The sequence below is a fragment of the Diospyros lotus genome, chromosome 10 (assembly GCF_014633365.1).
Source record: "Diospyros lotus cultivar Yz01 chromosome 10, ASM1463336v1, whole genome shotgun sequence".
Taxonomy (NCBI): domain Eukaryota; kingdom Viridiplantae; phylum Streptophyta; class Magnoliopsida; order Ericales; family Ebenaceae; genus Diospyros; species Diospyros lotus.
In genome coordinates, this window is record NC_068347.1 from 35212351 (window position 1) to 35231514 (window position 19164).

The following is a 19164-nucleotide window of genomic DNA, read 5'->3' on the forward strand; positions in this document are numbered from 1 at the left end:
CCCACCTCATGCCCATGTCAATGCATGTTTCATAATTATAGGTGACAGGTGATGGCCGTCCGAGTAACTTACATTAAATTTTGTCATGAGTTAAGTGTCTCTTATAATTATTTTTAAGATCAAATTTGTCTAAAATTTGTATAAATTTTTTTGAAGTTTGCTCGACTTGCAAAAATAGGTAGCTCTCTTAGTATGTTTTTTGATAATTAAGATAAATTAGATGAATTAATGATATGTTTATTTTTTAAAATTTGTATCTTTATATATACATATTATAAAATAAAAAAAAAGACCACAATCGTGTCGTGCCAAATGGGAATTTTTTTCTCACGAGTACTTGGAATATTATGTATATATAGGAGACTTTGACTTTGTAAATGCATGGATCCATTCCTCCTTGTCTTGTCATAATCACTTGTCTAATGTGACCTTCTTTTGTTTGACTTAGCAATTACATTTCTTTCATGCTTATGTAATCATATTATATGGGAAAAATTACAGTGAAAAATTACAAATTATTCTAGAAAAATCATGATGATTTAAAATTGATGATACCAGAATTTGTCCCGAGCAGAGTGCATTCAATAGATGTCTTTGATTTCGAGAGCATTCGAACTGTCCTCGGGCTATAAGGGTAGGGGCTCTATTTCTTGATATAATTTTTAAAGTGGAACCAATTAATTAATATATAATAAATAATATACTTATCATTTAGAATCAGGGCAAATCTAACGAAGTAGGCAAAATTAATTAGATTGGATCAATACTTGAATTCAAATATTTTGAGACACCCCTACTAACTCGACAGATGAATATATTCATAATTCGGATTGAAATATTCCATCAAAAAGTCTTGTTTTTTCTTACCTTTTAATTAGATTAATAAACTTTTCAAAGTAAGATGGGGTTTTGGATTTTAGATTTTAGACATTTAGTTCAGGAGGGGGATGAAGACTCAGATATTATAAATATTGCGGCCTATGCCTATGGTGGCCGTGTTCTCATCACGTGGCTCAATAAAAAATTGCTTCGTAATATCAGAATCTCTACCAACTACGTTGGGCTAAGTTTTGAACTCTCTATTATTACTTATGACTTCCCTCCCCCCCCCCCCATCAAGCCTTTCATTAATTTATTTATATCAAAATTTGTTTCATTGTTGCTAAGCACTCTCTCTCTCTCCCACACACAGACATATAATTGTTCATAACCCATCAACTGATCTGCAGATTCTATAAATACTTATCCTGCAAAAGTTCCGGCCAAGCCCAGTACTGAAGCTCTCTACTTCTAATTTGTGAGTCTTTCCATCCCTTCTCATGAACTTGACATATATATATATGTATATATACACATACATGCATGTTTTGTTTATATATGCTTTATGGATTTTCTGGGTTCCCCTGTTTATCCTGATATGATGTGTTTGGTTGGCGAGAAAGTGTAGCCAAGAAAATGAGGGAGAGAGGTGGGATTGCTTTGCTTTCCGAGTCATTTGCTGTTATTTTCTCATGTGTTATCTGTTAGTTGCTAATTAGAATACCGAACGAACTTTGCTGACTTGCTGCTGCGATTGTGTAAGAAGCGATAAAAATCATCACTTCCATCTCTGGTTTGGATCCTTAATTGTATTGGCTCAGATTCCCTTTCCATATCTGTTTTCACTGCTTTGCATCAGCACCTCTAGATCTTTCAATCCATTCATGTCAGCTTTATGTTATCGCGACCAATTGTTAAAGTTGGTGATAGTTTATTATGATCCACTTGAAAATGTTATTTCCAAGCTGATTTGAGGTATTATTGTGACCTAGCTATATATGTTGATTGATATGTTATATTAATATAAAAATATATAATATATCAATACACTCGAATATTATACAAAGGTGTTATAATGCAGTGTCTAAACAGTACTCATGTGATAGATTACGTGGTGAGATGCAAAGACAGGACGCTTTATAATAAAAAAAAAAAGTGATTTTGACGAATTCTTCTTAATTAGTGTTTGGTCAAAGTTAAGTTTTTAATTTCTTCTTGTGAATTATAAGTAGAACTTTAGATATGGTAATAAGTAAAAGAAGTAAAAATAAAATCGTATTTAGACAAAATTACTCTTATTAAAATTTAAAATTATAAAAATTAAACTTATCAAATAGGAATTTAACCCCTCGGGGTAGCGCTGTTGGTCGTTTCACACATTTGAAAATTAATTTGAAATATTGTGAGATTCTGGGTTTAATTCTACTTTTATACAAAATTGTATATATAGTTGTGTCTGTCCCTTGGCATTTTGACTGGTGAAGAGAAGGTGAATATTGGGTTTTGGAGAAGGTGAGATAGGACAGAAAATTTGACTGTGATATGTGGACCCCTCAAATTTCTCATCATAAAAAAAAAAAGACTTATCAAATAGGATTAATTATATAATTCTTTTGTATAAAAGAATTTTTGTGTGTGTGTGTGTGTGGTTATTATTAATACTTTTTAATTATATTACAATTCTAATTCTCATTGTTATATATATATATATATATATTTTTGACAGGACATATATAGAGATTATTTTGAGAAAGGAGAAAAATGATGAAAGTGGAAGTGATCTCAAGTGAACTGGTGAAGCCATCTTCCCCAACACCTTCTCATCTGAAAACATTCAAGATTAGCCTCATGGACCAGCTCCTTGTTTCGGATTACATCCCATTTATCTTTCACTACCCCATAACTGATCCTAATTGTGACACAAACCAACTGGTGCTTCACTTAAAGAATTCGCTTTCCGATACTTTAACTCGATTCTACCCGCTTGCTGGACGGTTTAAGGATCACATGTCAGTCGACTGTAACGATGAGGGAGTCCTATTTATCGAAACCCGAGTGAACTGTTCGATGTCTGAGTTCCTTAATGAACCCCAAATTGAGCAGCTCCACCAGTTCGTTTTCTTCATAGAAATGGGGTCAGAGCCCGAGACAAGCTTGTGCCAACTCGCTGTTCAAGTCAATGTGTTTGCTTCTGATGGAATTGCCATTGGTGTGTCCATGTTGCACAAGATGATGGATGGCTCCACCCTTGCAACTTTCCTCAAGTGCTGGGCGGCCATTGCGAGTGACGACAGTCAAGGCAAAGCGATATTCCCCGACCTCACAGTAGCATCGTCGTTGTTCCCTCCACGATCAGATCAATTGCCGCGCAGCATGTCATTTCTCAAAGATACTTGGGTGAAGAAAGGGAAAAGCATTCTAAGAAGATTTCTGTTTGACGATGCCGCCATTAAAGCCCTCAAGGCCAAGGCAAGCAGTCGAGCTGTGCCCAACCCCAGTAGCTCCTTGGCGGTATCCGCTTTTATATGGAAATGCGCAGTGGCTGCTTCGAGAAAGGTGAAAGGAATCCAAAGCGGCCAAATTGCTACCATCTTGGCCTATGCAGTGAACATGCGATCTCGAATGGTGCCCCCAGCACCTGAACTTTCAATGGGGAATATCTTTTGGCTAGCAACTGCAACCCAGAGGGATGGTGCGGGACTGGAAGAGATGGTGGGATCAGTAAGAGAAGCGGTGGGTAAGTTGGACCGTGAGTACGCTCAGAAGATGCGAGGGGAAGAAGGGTTTCACCAGATATGCAAGTTAATGGAAGAAAGAGACGAATTATACGCGAAAGAGAAGCCAGAAGTGTACATGGTGAGCGACCTGAGGAGCTTCAGATTCTCGGAGTTGGACTTTGGATGGGGAAAGCCCACATGGGTGAGCAATTCATGGGGATTCTCGAGCCCAGTGTTTGTGAACGGAGTGTTCCTGGGAGAGAGCCATGAGGGCGGGGGAATAGAAGCATGGGTGCACCTGGAGGGGGACGAAATGAGAGTCTTCGAGCATGACCCTGAGCTGCTTAGTTTCGCCAAGCTGAATCCCGGAATTCCTCTTTGATGAATTCAGCTTTGATCAATGATGATCGTGTGATGTCTTCTTGTCTTGCATGTATGATGTATCCTCCCAATGCCAAGATTACTGGCCAGTGGGCAGTGGCCACGACTCGTTTGGGATTAATTGATTGGCCTCAGATTAATTTAATTGTTGTTTCTGATATGATGTTTTAAACATTGTTTGTTTGTAACATAAAATAAAGCCAGCACAAACACAAATTAAACAAATTGTGGAAGGAGGAGGAGGAGGAGGAGGCGGCCCAAAATGCTGGAAACCAAATGTACCAACGTATAAATCCTTTTAATTTTGAAAATTAATTTTATAAAATTGATTTAATTGGGTGTAATTTTGTGTAAAATTAGTTTAGAGGAAATGTATTTATGGTGACATGACATATTACATATCATGCAATAATAATATTTGTGAAATCTATATATATACATAAGAAAAAAAAAAAAGTATAACTTGTATAAAAAAAAGAAAAAGAAAAAAAAATAATCAGATTATGTGCAAGTTATAATTTTTTTTTTAGTTATGTGTATATGTAAATTTTATAAATATTATTATTATATGACAATTAATTTTTTGTATTAAGGAGGTGTTTGGGACAACGGTTTGACCTCTTATAAGCTGCTTATTCAACTTAAAAATGTTGTATAGTTTAATAGTTTATTTAGTTACACATTTGTTAAGAATTAAAAAGTTTAAACGCTACCAAACTTAAATATTGTTTTAACAACGTTGTGTTATCAACTTATTTCGTTAATTAGTTATTTTATGATTTTGCCTTCCAAGAATTTTAAAATTTCCAACCTTATCCCCTTCATTCATCCTTCTACCTTCTCTATGTTGCCGCCTCCCTCTAGCTTTCTCTGTCGCCATAGCCTCCATCTCTTCCATGGCGGGCGCCTTCTCTAGCCCCATTTTCGTCGTCGTCGCCTCCATCACAAGCCCACTTTCACCAATCAATTTGTCCAACGCAGGGGTGGATCTAGGGAATTTAGGTTAGGGGGCTGAAATTTAAAAAGTTCATGTAATAAAATTTTTATGTAACCAAAAAGTCAGTACAATAAATTTTTATTAAACTTGTGCCCAACGAGATTTTGAAACAAAAAATTCATTTACAATAGAATCTACATCTATTATGGTCGATTCAAATATTCAATAACATATTCACAATAACAAATTTTAGACTTCCTAGCACACCAATTCCTAAGTTCCTAACTAAATACAGTAGTCAAATAGGCAAACAAACACAAAGTTAGTAGAAAATCACTTACTTAAAACTTGCTAAAAAAAGAAAGCAATTTCAACAACAAATCAAGCATAAACAAGTAAAAAAAAATATGGGCGAAAAATAGAAAAACTATCGAGATTTAGCTATCAATTGAGAGAATCAAAGAAGGGAAAACATACTTGGGCACGAATGAAGCAAATCTGGATGTTTGGGGGGGAGGGTAAAATGAAGACCTGAATCAGAGGCAGGGGCTAGGGTAGCGAGCAAGAGGGCGAGGCCAACTTGTAGGGCGAGCATGGGGGTGAGGGCGAGCGAGAGTAAGAGAGACTAAGAGAAGCAGTCAAGCAGAAAGCAAGGGCCAGCGAGAGCAAGAGAAAGGCAGTGAGAGTCGGAGGGCAAGCGAGAGCAAGAGAGGCAGAGAATGAGGGCGAGAGGCAGTGAGGGTGAACGAGAGCAAGAAGGGCAGAGCTCAAGCGAGAGCAAGATAGAGCCAACGAATTTGAGCGAGAGCAAGAGAGCCAGCGAGGGCGAACGAGAGCAAGAGAGAGGTTGAGAGCGAGGGCAAGTGCGAAGAGACGAGCAAGAGAAGAGGAGGCAGAGAGCGAGAGGTAGCGACAGTGAGCCGCAAGTGAGAGCGAGGTCAAGAGAGAAAGGAGAAGAGAAAGGTTTGCAGGTAAGTGGCTTGGGGTGGGTTGGACTGCGTTTGGGCTGGGCTAATACTAAATAATCAAAAAAATTACTCTACAAATTTAATTTTTGTTGTAGGCTGTCCCGAGCTTCAGCCCAGGGCAGCTCACGCATAGATCCGCCCATAGTGATACACCCAATTTTGCATTTGAATCTTTCACACTGCCCACTTCCACCAATTGACCGTCCAAGGTCCTGTTTTTTTTATTCCGAATTGGTTACAAAAAAACTTTGTCCTCGTCATTTACTACACGGTTTCTATGTTCGAATTTGCATATTTGGAATTGTATGTTTCTATTTTCTTTTATTTTTTTATTTTCGGGTTCTTAAGCAATAGTGTGTTTTTTCTTCTTGAATTGTACATCTGTTTGCTGCTTGCACTTAATTGGATGAGATTCTATATATATAACATTTTTAAGAATTAAAATTAAATTTTAATATAAAATATTATATTAATATATATATTTTAATAATTATATATAATTTATTAAATAAAATTTTTATTAGTTAGATATCAATTTATAATTTATTTTTATTAAAAAATTATATTTTTATAAATTTTATTTATATTATTCAGTAACATATCTATTTTAATCTTTTTATTAAATTTTGATAATTATCAATTTTTTCAAACAAAACACATAACTATATAAATGACAACTTAAAACACATTTATCTAAACACTCTATCAATTTGAAAGCTATCAAGGTTTAAATCTTTATACAACTTTTAAGTAGACAGATTTAAAAGCTATAATAAAAAAGGGTAAGTCAAACAATCTCTAAATAAAATTATATCCAATTGAATCAATTTAAATTTAATTATTTTTAGGATTAATCCTATAATATATTAATATAAGAAGTATTACTCCTAATTAGTATTTCTGATATATATATATATATATATATTAATGGGCGAGCGTTTTGCTTTAATTTGATGGCAAAGTGGCTTTATTTTTTATTTTATTTTTTTAGATAACAAATAATCACGCACACTCTCACTACTCAACTCCCTTAATTTTTGACAAAAAAAAAAAAAAAATAAATCACGAGAAACCGTGCACCTAAAGAATCAGTCTATGTACAACTGATTAGGAGCATAAATTTCACCCTTGAGCCACGAGGGTCGGCCCAGTGGCCTGCAAAGTGGCTTTATTTGATTTGACATTAGCATGATTAAAGCTTTGTGGATCGATGCTATTATATATTATAACTTTGTTTTCTTCCCTTCTTTTTTTTTTTTTTTTTTTTTTTCAAATTAGCGATGTTTAATTCAACCGTATGTATTTGTTTGTTTGCTTGATTGGAGATGTCATTTTTTGCATATGTTCTCTAAAGGGATTGCTCAATTATATTATATCGATTCTCTTACTAGTTACTATATATATATTTATATTTATTTGGGGGGGGGGTGTTCTAAAGCAAGACCATCATTACTTTTAATTGTGCATGATGAGGCTGAGGTGATACTAATTGCCTACATAAGCACGCCTTAATTAATTGTACATATGAAATCAAGTGAGAGATCATTAACTTGATTAATTACTTAATTAATTACCACGTGAAGTGAAGGTGGGCATGTACGTGTATTAATAATAATATAATTAAGTGGGACGGATACACTAATTGGCCCTACTAATTAACTATACCACATGCATGAAGGAATAAATATATATATATATATATGCCACACATACCAAAGGATGGATTACATTTGTTGCTTAAAACTGTTTCTTTGGTGGCATGGCATGGCATGATCGTGACAACACATTATTAATGTTTGTTCACACTTCTAACCAATAGAAATTTGTTTTAGAAAAAAAAAAAAAAAACTAATATCAAATTCTTTTTAAATCACAATAAATATAATATCGACGATTATAAAAATAAAAATTCACTTACTTAGAGATTGTATTTAAAATGATTAAACGATTCATATCTAGTTGATTAGTAAAATTTTTAAATCGACCAAAAAGGCCAAGCTTATGAAGCATGTTTACAATTGGGTTTTTTTTTTTTTTTTTTTTTTTTTTTTGGGGGGGGGGGGGGTGGGGTGTTGTGGATTGATAATTTTAGTTAGGCTACTCTAATTCAGAGTATTTAATTTAATTTTAATTATTAAGTAGATATATATAGAGAAGATTGAGGGATGAACACATGATGCACGATAGAAAGGAACATGATGCGAGAATGAAAACGAAGTCAACTTGGAATGATTATACGAAATGCAATTAAGGCGGTCGACACCACATGATCGACGGGCGGGCCATGCTCCTGCTCGATCAATCATCTTCCGTCTTTGCTCTCGTTGCTGCTGCTGCTGCGATGATCCATCACCGCTCATGCAGCTGCTGCATCTACATACCTGCCTCCCATCTCCATCTTCAAGAGATATATGGAGAAAAAGAGGAATTAAAAGAAGACAAGAAGAGAAGTAAGCAGTTGCAGGGATGGATGGATGGATGGATAGATTTTCATTGCCTTGCCCGCCACCTAAAGCCAAAGAAAATTAATTAATAACAAAACACACACACATATATATACATATTAATTACCAATTAATGATGGGTCCATTGCCCACTATTATATTATATTATATTGTACATTAATTAATGAATGAATGAATGAATTATTGACCCCACAGCCACAATCGTACGTACGTAGTAGGTAGGGTAGTTGACAAAAATGAGAAGCAAAAGTTTATTCCAGAAATCTAGATTGGATGTGAAGCCATGGAATGGAAAATTTGGTGTTTTGTTTTGCCCAAATTAATGAGCTAGGTTTCAGTGGAGTGGTCTGGTCTGGTCTGGTCTGTCACTGTTCACCTTCCACACCCTTCCTTATTGAGTGAGTATTGTCAACGCCAGCCTAGCTTAGCTTGCACCCCACAATTAATATTTAATCACGCTCGGCTTGCAACTATATATGAAAATAATAATAATAATAATAATAATAATTAATATCATATCGCACTGATATGATAATAATAATAATATGATGATGATATGTCAGTGAGATATGATATTAATTATTATTAATAAAATTCGTATCACATTCATATATAATTAGTTATATCTTAGACATTTATGTATTGATATTTTAGATAATATTAAAAAATATATAACACATTGTATTTGATGGATCCGTGGCCTCATCTGGATCACTTAATTTTCCCCCTCCAATAATGCAATGGATTTCGTTTTTCTTTTCTTTAATTAATTACCCAAATTACACGAAAAGATTAATTTGGGGTGGCTAAATTGGTGTTGGTGTTGGTGTTGGTGGTGGGCTCCCCCTCCCTCATAGTTGGCTCCTTTGTTAGATCTAGTATTGCAACATTTCCTTAAGCCTTGGGTTTAATACTTCAAAATTTTATAATCGTTCAATATCAAAATCTCAAAAATAACATTAAATATTCTGTCTTATCTAATTTGTATATGAACTAGAACTCTACAAATATTCCGTCTTAAATTGAGAAATCTAACTCATCTCTTTTTATAAATGCTCATATCAAAACAGATGATTGGTCTCCAACCATCATCACACAAGTAATATTCGTGATGTTAAAATAATTAATTGACATCTTAACTCCCTTTATGTCATTTGGTGGTGGAATGACATAACTAAAATGTCCTAGTAGGGTTGGCAATTAGATGGGGCAAGAGTAGGGCGTGCGCATCCTAAGCCTCGATAGCCTTGCCCTTTAATTGTCTATTCTTGTACCCTAGTGAAATAAGGGCTTTCACTTCATTTTCACACCCAAGTAACTTAATATATTCACATATTTAGAATAGATAATATTTTTTTATACATATATATAAAAAAAAATGATAAGATAAGATGTTAAGTATCATTTCTATTCTAATTTTGAATGAAATTTAATTGAAAATTCTTTAAACTTGATTTGATCCAAATAAACTTTGTTATTCTAAATGAGACGAATGGAGACTAGATCCTAATGAATCCAGAATATTTTGCACTCTACTCGTTTACATGACATGGAGAGTATGAAAAAGTGACCCTAATGTCACACCTTTTGTTAAGGTGATGCATCCTGAATTTAATTATGTATAACATATGACATTCAATAAATATAAAAGAAAAAAATAAATATTTAATTAAGGTTGAGCTCCTCCAATTTTGGAAGAATAATCGTTGGGGGGGGCCTTCCTTCTTTCTTTCTTCTTCAGGGATGTCAGGCTGCATGGGAACGACAATCACAGACTGACAAATCACGTGAATGAGACGGCGAGTGTGAGTCCCTATGCTAATATATGCTAATTATATATATATAACTTCAAAATTGTTATGTTTGCGTGTCGGATAAGATAACGTTTCTTTAATGCTGAGTAAAATTAGAGGGGAGGGAGGGAGGACTCACCAGCTACATGTCCGTCCGTGTCGAACGAACTTGAGGTTAGTAAGGGAATATTTTTCTATATAAGTTTACCAATAATTAATTATAATTGTAAGCGTGTGACAGAACAACAGTGCTAGAAAGTTACTGGCAAGTAGTCGCCTAACCTAACGCCAACCCACCACTGCCTCACTATCCAAATTAATATTAAGATAATATAAATCATAAATATTAAATATGAGTATTTAAATCATATTTTCTGATTATTTATTCTATTATCTATCTATCTAGGCAAATAATAGGTATTTTGAATTATTTATGATCCTTTATATTTAATACATATCCCTAATATTATTAATGTTATGAATAAGATCACTCGTAGCATTAATTAATTAATAGCTAGGATCCCACGTGGCCACAACTTAAAAGGAACGTGTCCACCCACCCAAAACGGAAAGGGAAAATCTATCTACAGTCCGATAAATTATTCTTTGTAGTTCGATCAATTAAAATTTTGTTTTTACTTTTTATAATCATAAGAATTACTCTCTATAGCTCATAAATTTTCAAATATGTCCTCCTAGTCACACCATTTCTCATGTTTCTTAAATAAATCTTAATAAACGTCGGCCATTATTTTGCGAAGAAAAACAAATTTGGACTGTAAAATCAAGTACGTCTTAATCACATCAATCTCTTCACAATTTTAGTTTTTCAATAATCGTAATCAAGTGACTCAACCCGAGAGTTCCTGTCAGCAGTCGGAGAACCCAAATTTCTCGAGGGTTCCTGTCAAAAGAAAAAGTGATTGAAAAAAAATAGTTAAATAAAAGTAATAAAGATTTTTTAATAAAAGGTAATTGAGAAAATATAAATACCGACTGGGAAGAATAATTCACTTAGGTGCAGATAGAATTTCTCAAACTTAAAACCTAATAGGAAATAATTGGATCCAGCCAATTGGACCAAGGGGTTGGGTCGGGTCGGGTCGGGTCGGTTGGGGGGGGGGGGGGGGGGGGGGCGGCGCGCATCCCATGGATCACGAGTTCGTCGATACAAGTTTCCCACTCGTCACGTGGACCACGTCCGTTACCATACATGTATATGTATAAATAAATGTATAAATGATCCCTCTTATTGGGGGCGGGGGGGCATCCTCTCTAATAATTTAGCCATTTTGTTTTCACTTTTTTGTTTTTGTTTTTCTCTTTGGGCCCTGTAACCGACGTGAGAACGCATTGGGGGGCATGCCAATATCAATATGGCATCACATGACCCCATAGATCATCATCTAATATTTTAATGCCTCTTTAGTCTTTCATTAGTGGTCACGATTGGGCTGAACACGAAACCTTTCCACAACAAAGACAAGATGCCTTTCCTCACACATTTCACCCCAGGCTTGGACTTAAAAATGGAAACCCTTTTTATGGTTCGGAAGGATTCATCTGGGATTGGAGTGAACCGGGGGACGAGTGGGGTTGAGATAATATAAAGAGAGAAGATGACCTGTGGTGGGTGGGTGGAGTAGTTAGTTGTTTATCGTATAAAAGTAGTTAATAAATTAGTTAAGTTAAAATTTAGGATTAAATTTGGACCACCCTTATATGATGAATTGATTGAAAGGATTATGAATTTATATACCAAAATGAATGTGTTATTGAGCGAGCGCATTTGATATTTGATTGAAGGGAGTGTGAAAGTTCAGTGCTATATTGGGCACAAAGTACGGATTCAACAATTTTGTGATCAGAAAGAAAGAAAGAAAGAAAGAAAGGACAAGACAGGAGGTGGAGGTGGGGGCGGGGTTGGGGTTGAGGAGGAACTCATGGTTCCTCGTGGCTCTGACCTGACCTGATGAGCAAATAAATAGATTTATTTATCAAAATGTTTTAAAGTGTTTTTTTGAACGTTTTCTAGTGACGTATATATTATCATCAATCAATGGACCTGCTTCTTCTTTAAATACGACACTCTTCCCCAAGCCCAAGAGCAAGAGCAGACCCATCCATCATCAAGGCAGGCCTCCTCTCCACCCCCCCTCCTCTCTCTCAACCCAAGTGAAGCAAGCGTCTCGTCTCCGCCCCGCCCGCATCATCATGTAAGCCTTTCTCCTTCTCATTCTCTTTAGTTTCAGGGGGATGTTTGGTTGCTGGGAAAATGTTGGGTCTGGCTCTTGTATGTACTGGTTTAAAGCTTCTGTTTTTGTTTAATTAGAAAGCAAAATGCCATCGCCGTTTTCGATGTTGCCGGCTGGAACCCATCGCCGGCCAGCTGTAAAATGAAGCTCCTTTTTCATCGCTTTTCGACGACGCGTACAGCATTGGCCCTTATCATATAAATTTTTGTGAGAAAAAAAAAAGATGGCCATTTTTGTGGGTTCTTCGTAGTTTCAAAGTTGGCCACGTTTTTTGAGAACTGACTGAAACTTTGATAAAAGAATATAATATTTGATGGTCTCAAGAATAAGGCATAAAAGATCTGAGAGATTTTTTAAACTAAAGAGAAGCACCAACTTAGAGAAATTCTAAGAATAAGCAGCTGAATCTGAAGAATCCTATAATTTTGTTGTTATTATATATATATTATTATTATATAGATTTGTGTAACATATACACCCAAAGCTGTCATGATTAATAACATTTAGATTTCCGTTTAGCTGCCAAACAAATCATGGAGAAAATGGGCATTGCACCCCCCCCCCCCCCCCCCCCCCCTCCCGCGGCCACTTTGAGATGGGAGAGATGTCTCAGCCACATCTTTTCCCATGCTATTGGCTAGCACTAGCAATGCCACCACTCGTTTATTTACTTAACCCCTAACCATTTAAACATCCAAATTGTTGTTATTTTTAAGCCCAACAACATTGAGAGGGTGAATGATGTCGCAATCCCAAAGTCACCGGTTAGTTTTTTTAGCAGCGATTCTTAATCAACATGTAAACTAAAAGAAGTAAGATTTAAAAAATATTTTAGATAAAAATATTAAATTTATTAAAAAAATTACATAACTACAAATAATCTAATAAAAATTGAAGAATTAAATACTTCACAATCTTGGAGTGTCATACATAATCATTTTTTTTTTTGTAATTATTATTATTATTATGATTGTGACAGGACGGTGCTTACCAATGGGAGCGGTGAGCTAGAAGTTACGGTGGTTTCAAGAGAATTCGTGAAGCCATCTACTCCGACGCCGGCTGACCTGAAAATCTTCAAGATTTCATTTCTGGACCAGATCCTTCCTTCCGCCTACGTCCCGGTGGTCTTCCACTACCCCATCGCAGACGGCGAAGACAACATCAAGGATGCATTGGCCCGCCTCAAGTCTTCACTTTCCGACACCCTCTCCCGCTTCTACCACCTCGCCGGCCGCCTCAAAGATCACACGTCCATCCACTGTAACGACGATGGAATTCTCTATGTAGAAACTCAAGTGAACTGTCATTTATCGGAGTATCTGAAGCGCCGGGAGCTCGAGGTCCTGCACCGGTTCATCCCGTTCCAGGACTTTGTCGCCGAGCCGGAGAATACCCTGGTTCAACTCGCCGTTCAAGTCAACGTATTTGCGGCCGGAGGAATCGCCATTGGGGTGTCCATGTCTCATAAGGCCATTGACGCGAGTACGCTGGCTTCGTTCCTAAAATGCTGGGCGGCGCTGTGCAGTGGCTGTAAAGAGAAAGCCATATTTCCTGATCTCGCCGCCGGGCCAGCGCTTTTCCCGACGAGATCGGAGCAATTGCCGCGTAGCATGGGGTATCTAAAAGAGAGTTGGTTGAAGGAAGGGAAAAGCGTCTTGAGGAGATTCGTGTTCGACCGGCCGGCGATAAAGGCCCTCAAAGCCAAAGCCGCCACCGAATTGGCGCCGAATCCAGGTACTATAACATAAATATATATGATGATTCCACATGAATAATTGAATATTACACACGTTTGATAGATGATAGTGGTATAGAATATGAATTTTAATTATCCAATCGAACAAACAGGGAGTTCCCAAGTGGTAACGGGTTTGATATGGAAATCCGCCATGGCCGCCTCCAAGGCCGTCAAGGGCTCCCAGCAGGCGTCCATGCTGGCGTTCGCTGTAAACATGCGGACGCGAACCGTGCCGCCGGTGTCGGAACACGCAACCGGGAACATCTTCTGGCTGACAATGGCGTATCAGGAGGCAACCCAGGCGCAGGAGGAAGACGGAACGGCGCTAAAAGCGGTGGTGGGTCGGCTCGCGGAAGCGATCAAGAGGGTCAACGTCGATTTCGTCCGAAGCCTGCAAGGCGAGGAAGGGGTGCAGCAGGTTCTGAGGGAGATGGAAGAGAGAGACGGGTTTCAGGCGAGAGAAAAACCGGAGGTCTTCATGGCAAGTAGCTTGACGTGCTTCCGGTTCACGGAGCTGGATTTCGGGTGGGGAAAGCCGGTCTGGGTTTGCCACGCGTGGGGCTACCCGGGATCGGTGCTAGTCAATGGACTGTTCCTGGCGGAAACGGCCGGCGGCGACGGAGTGGAGGCGTGGTTGCATTTGGACGAAGCGGAGATGGCGGTTCTGGAAGCGGACCCGGAGTTTCTGAGCTACGCATCGCCGAATCCGGGGGTTTTGTTGCCGGTTGATCCTCCGGCATCGAAGTAAATATTATATATATTATATTATATTATATTATATAGATTGGTGTTTTAATGATAAAAGTTTTTAAGGTTTTGGGATTTGGCTGGCCGGTGTCGTAACACTATTACTATGTATTACTAGTAGTAGTAGTAGTTGTTGAAGGGACTACTGACATATGTCCAAATGATTCCTAAAATTCACCTTTTTCTTCGGTTGCTTGCATTATTTATTTGAAAACCATTTCGTCATTTTTAATTTTGTTTAAATATATATAAAATATATACCTTGCCACACCACCCCCACCCGCATAATAAAAAAAACGTTTCTAATATGAAATAAAATAAATATTTTTTTTAAAAAAAATAAACATAAATAAGATCCAAAAACAGATTTTAAAAATGGAGAGGCACTCTAAATTGTTTCCCTACCACATAAGTGTAATGTATGTATCAAATTGAAAGAAAGAAGGGGGGGGGGGGGTAGAATAGTAAAGTAAAAGCGTGCATGCCCAATCACTGAACGAGATATCACTGGGAAAGCAAGCAAGCAAGCAAGCAGTAGTATGAATTCGGTAAAGCTTTCAAGATCTGCTGCTCCACTCCGGGGAGGTCTCAGATTGATCTCACGTCTCTCTTTCTCTATTTTTGTTTTTATTTTAATTTTCATTGTTTATAAAGGGAGAAGAATAAGGGGGGGCTGTGCTTTGGTTGGGAGACAATATCATTTCCATGGGATGGGACTGATATTTTGGATAAAGAAAATGTCTGAAATAGAATAAAAATCTAAAATGAAAATTCATTTTTCTTGGGGGGGGTGGGGGTGGGATCACATGGCCATGCAATAATTTTGAAGGCTGAATAAAGTAGGCAAGTGTGGAGTGGAGTGGAGTGGAATGGGATCACATGGCCCTTTATTTTATCATTATAATGACGGGTTGTCGTTTGTTATATAGACAAATCCAAAATCGGCCCACTCGCACTCCCACCGTACGTGTTCTTCTTCTTCTTATATATATATATATATATACTAATCATACAAGATGAGATGATGTTTGGTGGATATCATAAAATATTGTTTTATTTAATTATACTCTTTTATCAATTTTATTATTTTTTTAATTTCTTATAATACCTTGCAATCATCTGCAGAGGGAGGGAGCAACGCAGGCAAATAAAATAAATGATTTAACACCCACTATTTGTTACGTGACTTACTTATGTTTGAGTATGCCTGACCTATATATATGTCTCTATCAATTACTATATATATACACACACAATTGAATCATCATTCAACAAAAACTAAATTCACAATTGAATTAAGGTAAAACCTTTGGAAAAAAATTAAGGGTAATTAAGCGAAACACCCTCTAAACTAATATAATAGAATCAGCATAGACATCATCAAACGTGTTCCAACTTGCAATAACAACACACATGTTTCGAAGCCTTTTTCCATACAATATTTGTCGACTCCTTTAAACTATTCCTTCCCTTCAGATTCTCATACGCCTTTAACGTTAAATATGTAAGAAGCAGCTATGGCTTATTTATTTATTTGACATTAAACTATACTTAAATCAGCTTCCTACCTACGCATTGCAGTTCGTTTACGTTTCTGATAGGCAGTGAATGCAGGAGAAACAGTCTCCATCTTTAGTCTAATGAAAGATTAACAATGAGGATAAGATCAGCACTGACCTGTTCAAACTGTAAACGAAGACCCATTTGCATTGCTAATTTGAAGGATTCCAAAGTAGTTTTAATCTATAGACTGGCCTGAGATCACATGGCCTCATGTTACGTAATGTATTAGTTGTGGGTTTGCTATGAAGAAAAAAGAATTCCCACAAACCTATAGTCTATAATTTATTCGTAGTGACATGATGCATGGATGCGTGAAGGTTTGTTCTAGTTCTTTTTTTTTTTTTTTTTATTGTTGATAAATATATAATTTTATTACCAAATTTAACTAATATATATATAGGCACCAATACAGCCTAAAAGGACAGCCCAGATTACAGTGCTACAACCCAAAAAAGGGAGAAAAAAACAGAACTCCCCAAAACAGACAACAAGAAGACTCCTCCATTTCAGCCCAAACCATTCCATCTTTTATCCTTTTTATCTTCTTGTTTAAGGCCATAATAATTAAATTCCTTTCAATGTAATCTACAAATCTTAATCATGTATTCTCTAAAACTATCCATCTTTGATAATTTTAGATCCATGATGTAGTCTAGATGGTGCATAAACCAAAATTATCAGCAGTCCAAGTCTTAGGAATAACAAGTCTTTTACATTCTAATAAATACATGCATATATATTAATCGAGTGCTTTAATTACTATACATTTATCTTTTATTTTATATAATATATATCCTAAAAAATAACATAACTTTTAACTCACTATGTAAGGTCAACTATATATAACATATATTATAAATAACAAAGAGCAGAATGTGATTGCAAAAGCATAAAACAAAATGAATAAATTAAACTTATTTCACATCAATAAAACCAATAATTAATACAGCCAATGTTATGTTAAATAGCTGTGTTGAACACGCATCTATATATCTACTAGGAAATTTATGGGAACATTAGCTGAAAGCTTGATTGAAATAAGATATCCATTTATGGGAACTCAGTGCATAGGCCAAATGATAATAATAAACAGAATGTCATTGCCAAGGCATAAAACAAAGAAATCACTAGTATAATGATAAATTAATCTTAATTCACATCAATCAAACCAATTAATACAACCATTAATGTTATGTTAAATAGCTGTGTTGAACAGGCATCTATCTATCTACTAGGAAATTTATGGGAACGTTAGCTGAAAGCTTGATTGACATAAGATAACTATTATCAGAACTGTGTGCGAAGGCCAAATGATCAGCAGTAAGTCTCAGGAATAACAAGTCTTTTACATTCTAATAAATACATACATATATATTAGAGTGCTTTATCCTATTCATTTATCTTTTATTTTATATAATATATATACTAAAAAACAACTAGTTTTATCCCACGGTCAACTATATATAACATATATCATAAATAATATATAATAAACAAAATGTCATTGCAAAAGCATAAAACAAACAAATCACCTGTATATATAATGATAAATTAAACTTAGTTCATATCAATCAAACCCAATTAATATAGTCGTTATGTTGCATAGCTATGTTGAACACGCATATCTATCTATTAAGAAATTTATGGAAAGATTAGCTGAAAGCTTAATTGAAATAAGATATCTATTTGTGGGAGCTGCGTGCGTATCCATCCTCTAAAACAAAAAACAAAGCCATTGTAAAATTTAATATGAATTTTGAATTAAGCTGACTACTTTTCTTATCATGCAAGGCCTTGCTCGTTTTGGACAACCGTTTGGCTTTCGACTGTCTTTTATCTTCATTTTCATGTCACGTGACCAAGACATCCACTCCCCGCTGCTATATATACGGACGCATCACCTATCAGGCCCATCATCAACCAAGTAAAGCCTCCCAAAACTAGATATCTACTGTTGTAAGCCCCTTTCCTTCCTCTTCAATTTCAATCATCGAAGCGATCAACATGGAGGTTGAAGTTGTTTCCAGAGAATACATCAAGCCATCTTCACCAACACCCACTCACCTAAAAACCTTTCACATTTCTCTCTTGGACCAGCTCCTACCCTCTAAATACGTCCCTTTTGTCTTTCACTATCTCATATCCGATTCCAACTCCGTCAAACAAGTGTTGGATCGTTTAAAGAGTTCACTCTCCGAGACCCTATCACGCTTCTATCCACTCGCCGGACGGCTCAAGGACCACATGTCATTCAATTGTAATGACGAAGGAGTTTTATTTATAAAAACTCATGTTAATTGTGACATGTCAATGTTTCTTGAGCAACCTGAACTTGAGGTCTTGCACCGATTTGTTCCTTGCCAAGACTTTGTCCTTGAGCCAGAAACTAGCTTGGTTCACCTGGCTATTCAAGCCAATGTATTTGCTTCTGGAGGAATTTCCATTGGCGTGCTCATGTCACACAAGATCCTAGATGCAAATACGTTGGCTACTTTCCTCAAGTGTTGGGCTACTTTCATGATATGCCAGAAATATTTTTATCATTTAAATACATTATGTAACTCAAAATATACATAAATAATGTATCAATAACATCCACTCATCATTCAACATAAACTAAATTCACAATTGAATTAAGGTAAACCTTTCGAATCTTGTCTTGCTTTCCCAGTCAACCTCAAGCCCCATTATTCCTTGAATTTTCCACACCTTTCCACCGTCCGTTCAAAAGAAACAAAAAGCCCAAAGCCATTGTAATATGAATCTTTAATTAACATC

General features: G+C 36.3%; 2 protein-coding genes across 2 annotated transcripts; both read left to right on the top strand.

Annotated features, from left to right (window-relative positions):
• Positions 1-1127: 1127 nt before the first annotated feature.
• Positions 1128-4075, top strand: LOC127812342 (stemmadenine O-acetyltransferase-like). Its single transcript, XM_052352779.1, has 2 exons — positions 1128-1297; positions 2546-4075. Exon 2 carries the CDS (start codon positions 2581-2583, stop codon positions 3916-3918), a length of 1338 nt encoding a protein of 445 aa, XP_052208739.1. The 5' UTR covers positions 1128-1297; positions 2546-2580; the 3' UTR covers positions 3919-4075.
• Positions 4076-12131: 8056 nt separating this feature from the next.
• Positions 12132-14936, top strand: LOC127812252 (stemmadenine O-acetyltransferase-like). Its single transcript, XM_052352639.1, has 3 exons — positions 12132-12296; positions 13315-14072; positions 14187-14936. Coding segments are annotated over exons 1-3 (1398 nt in total). The 5' UTR covers positions 12132-12294; the 3' UTR covers positions 14825-14936.
• The last annotated feature ends 4228 nt before the right edge of the window (positions 14937-19164 follow it).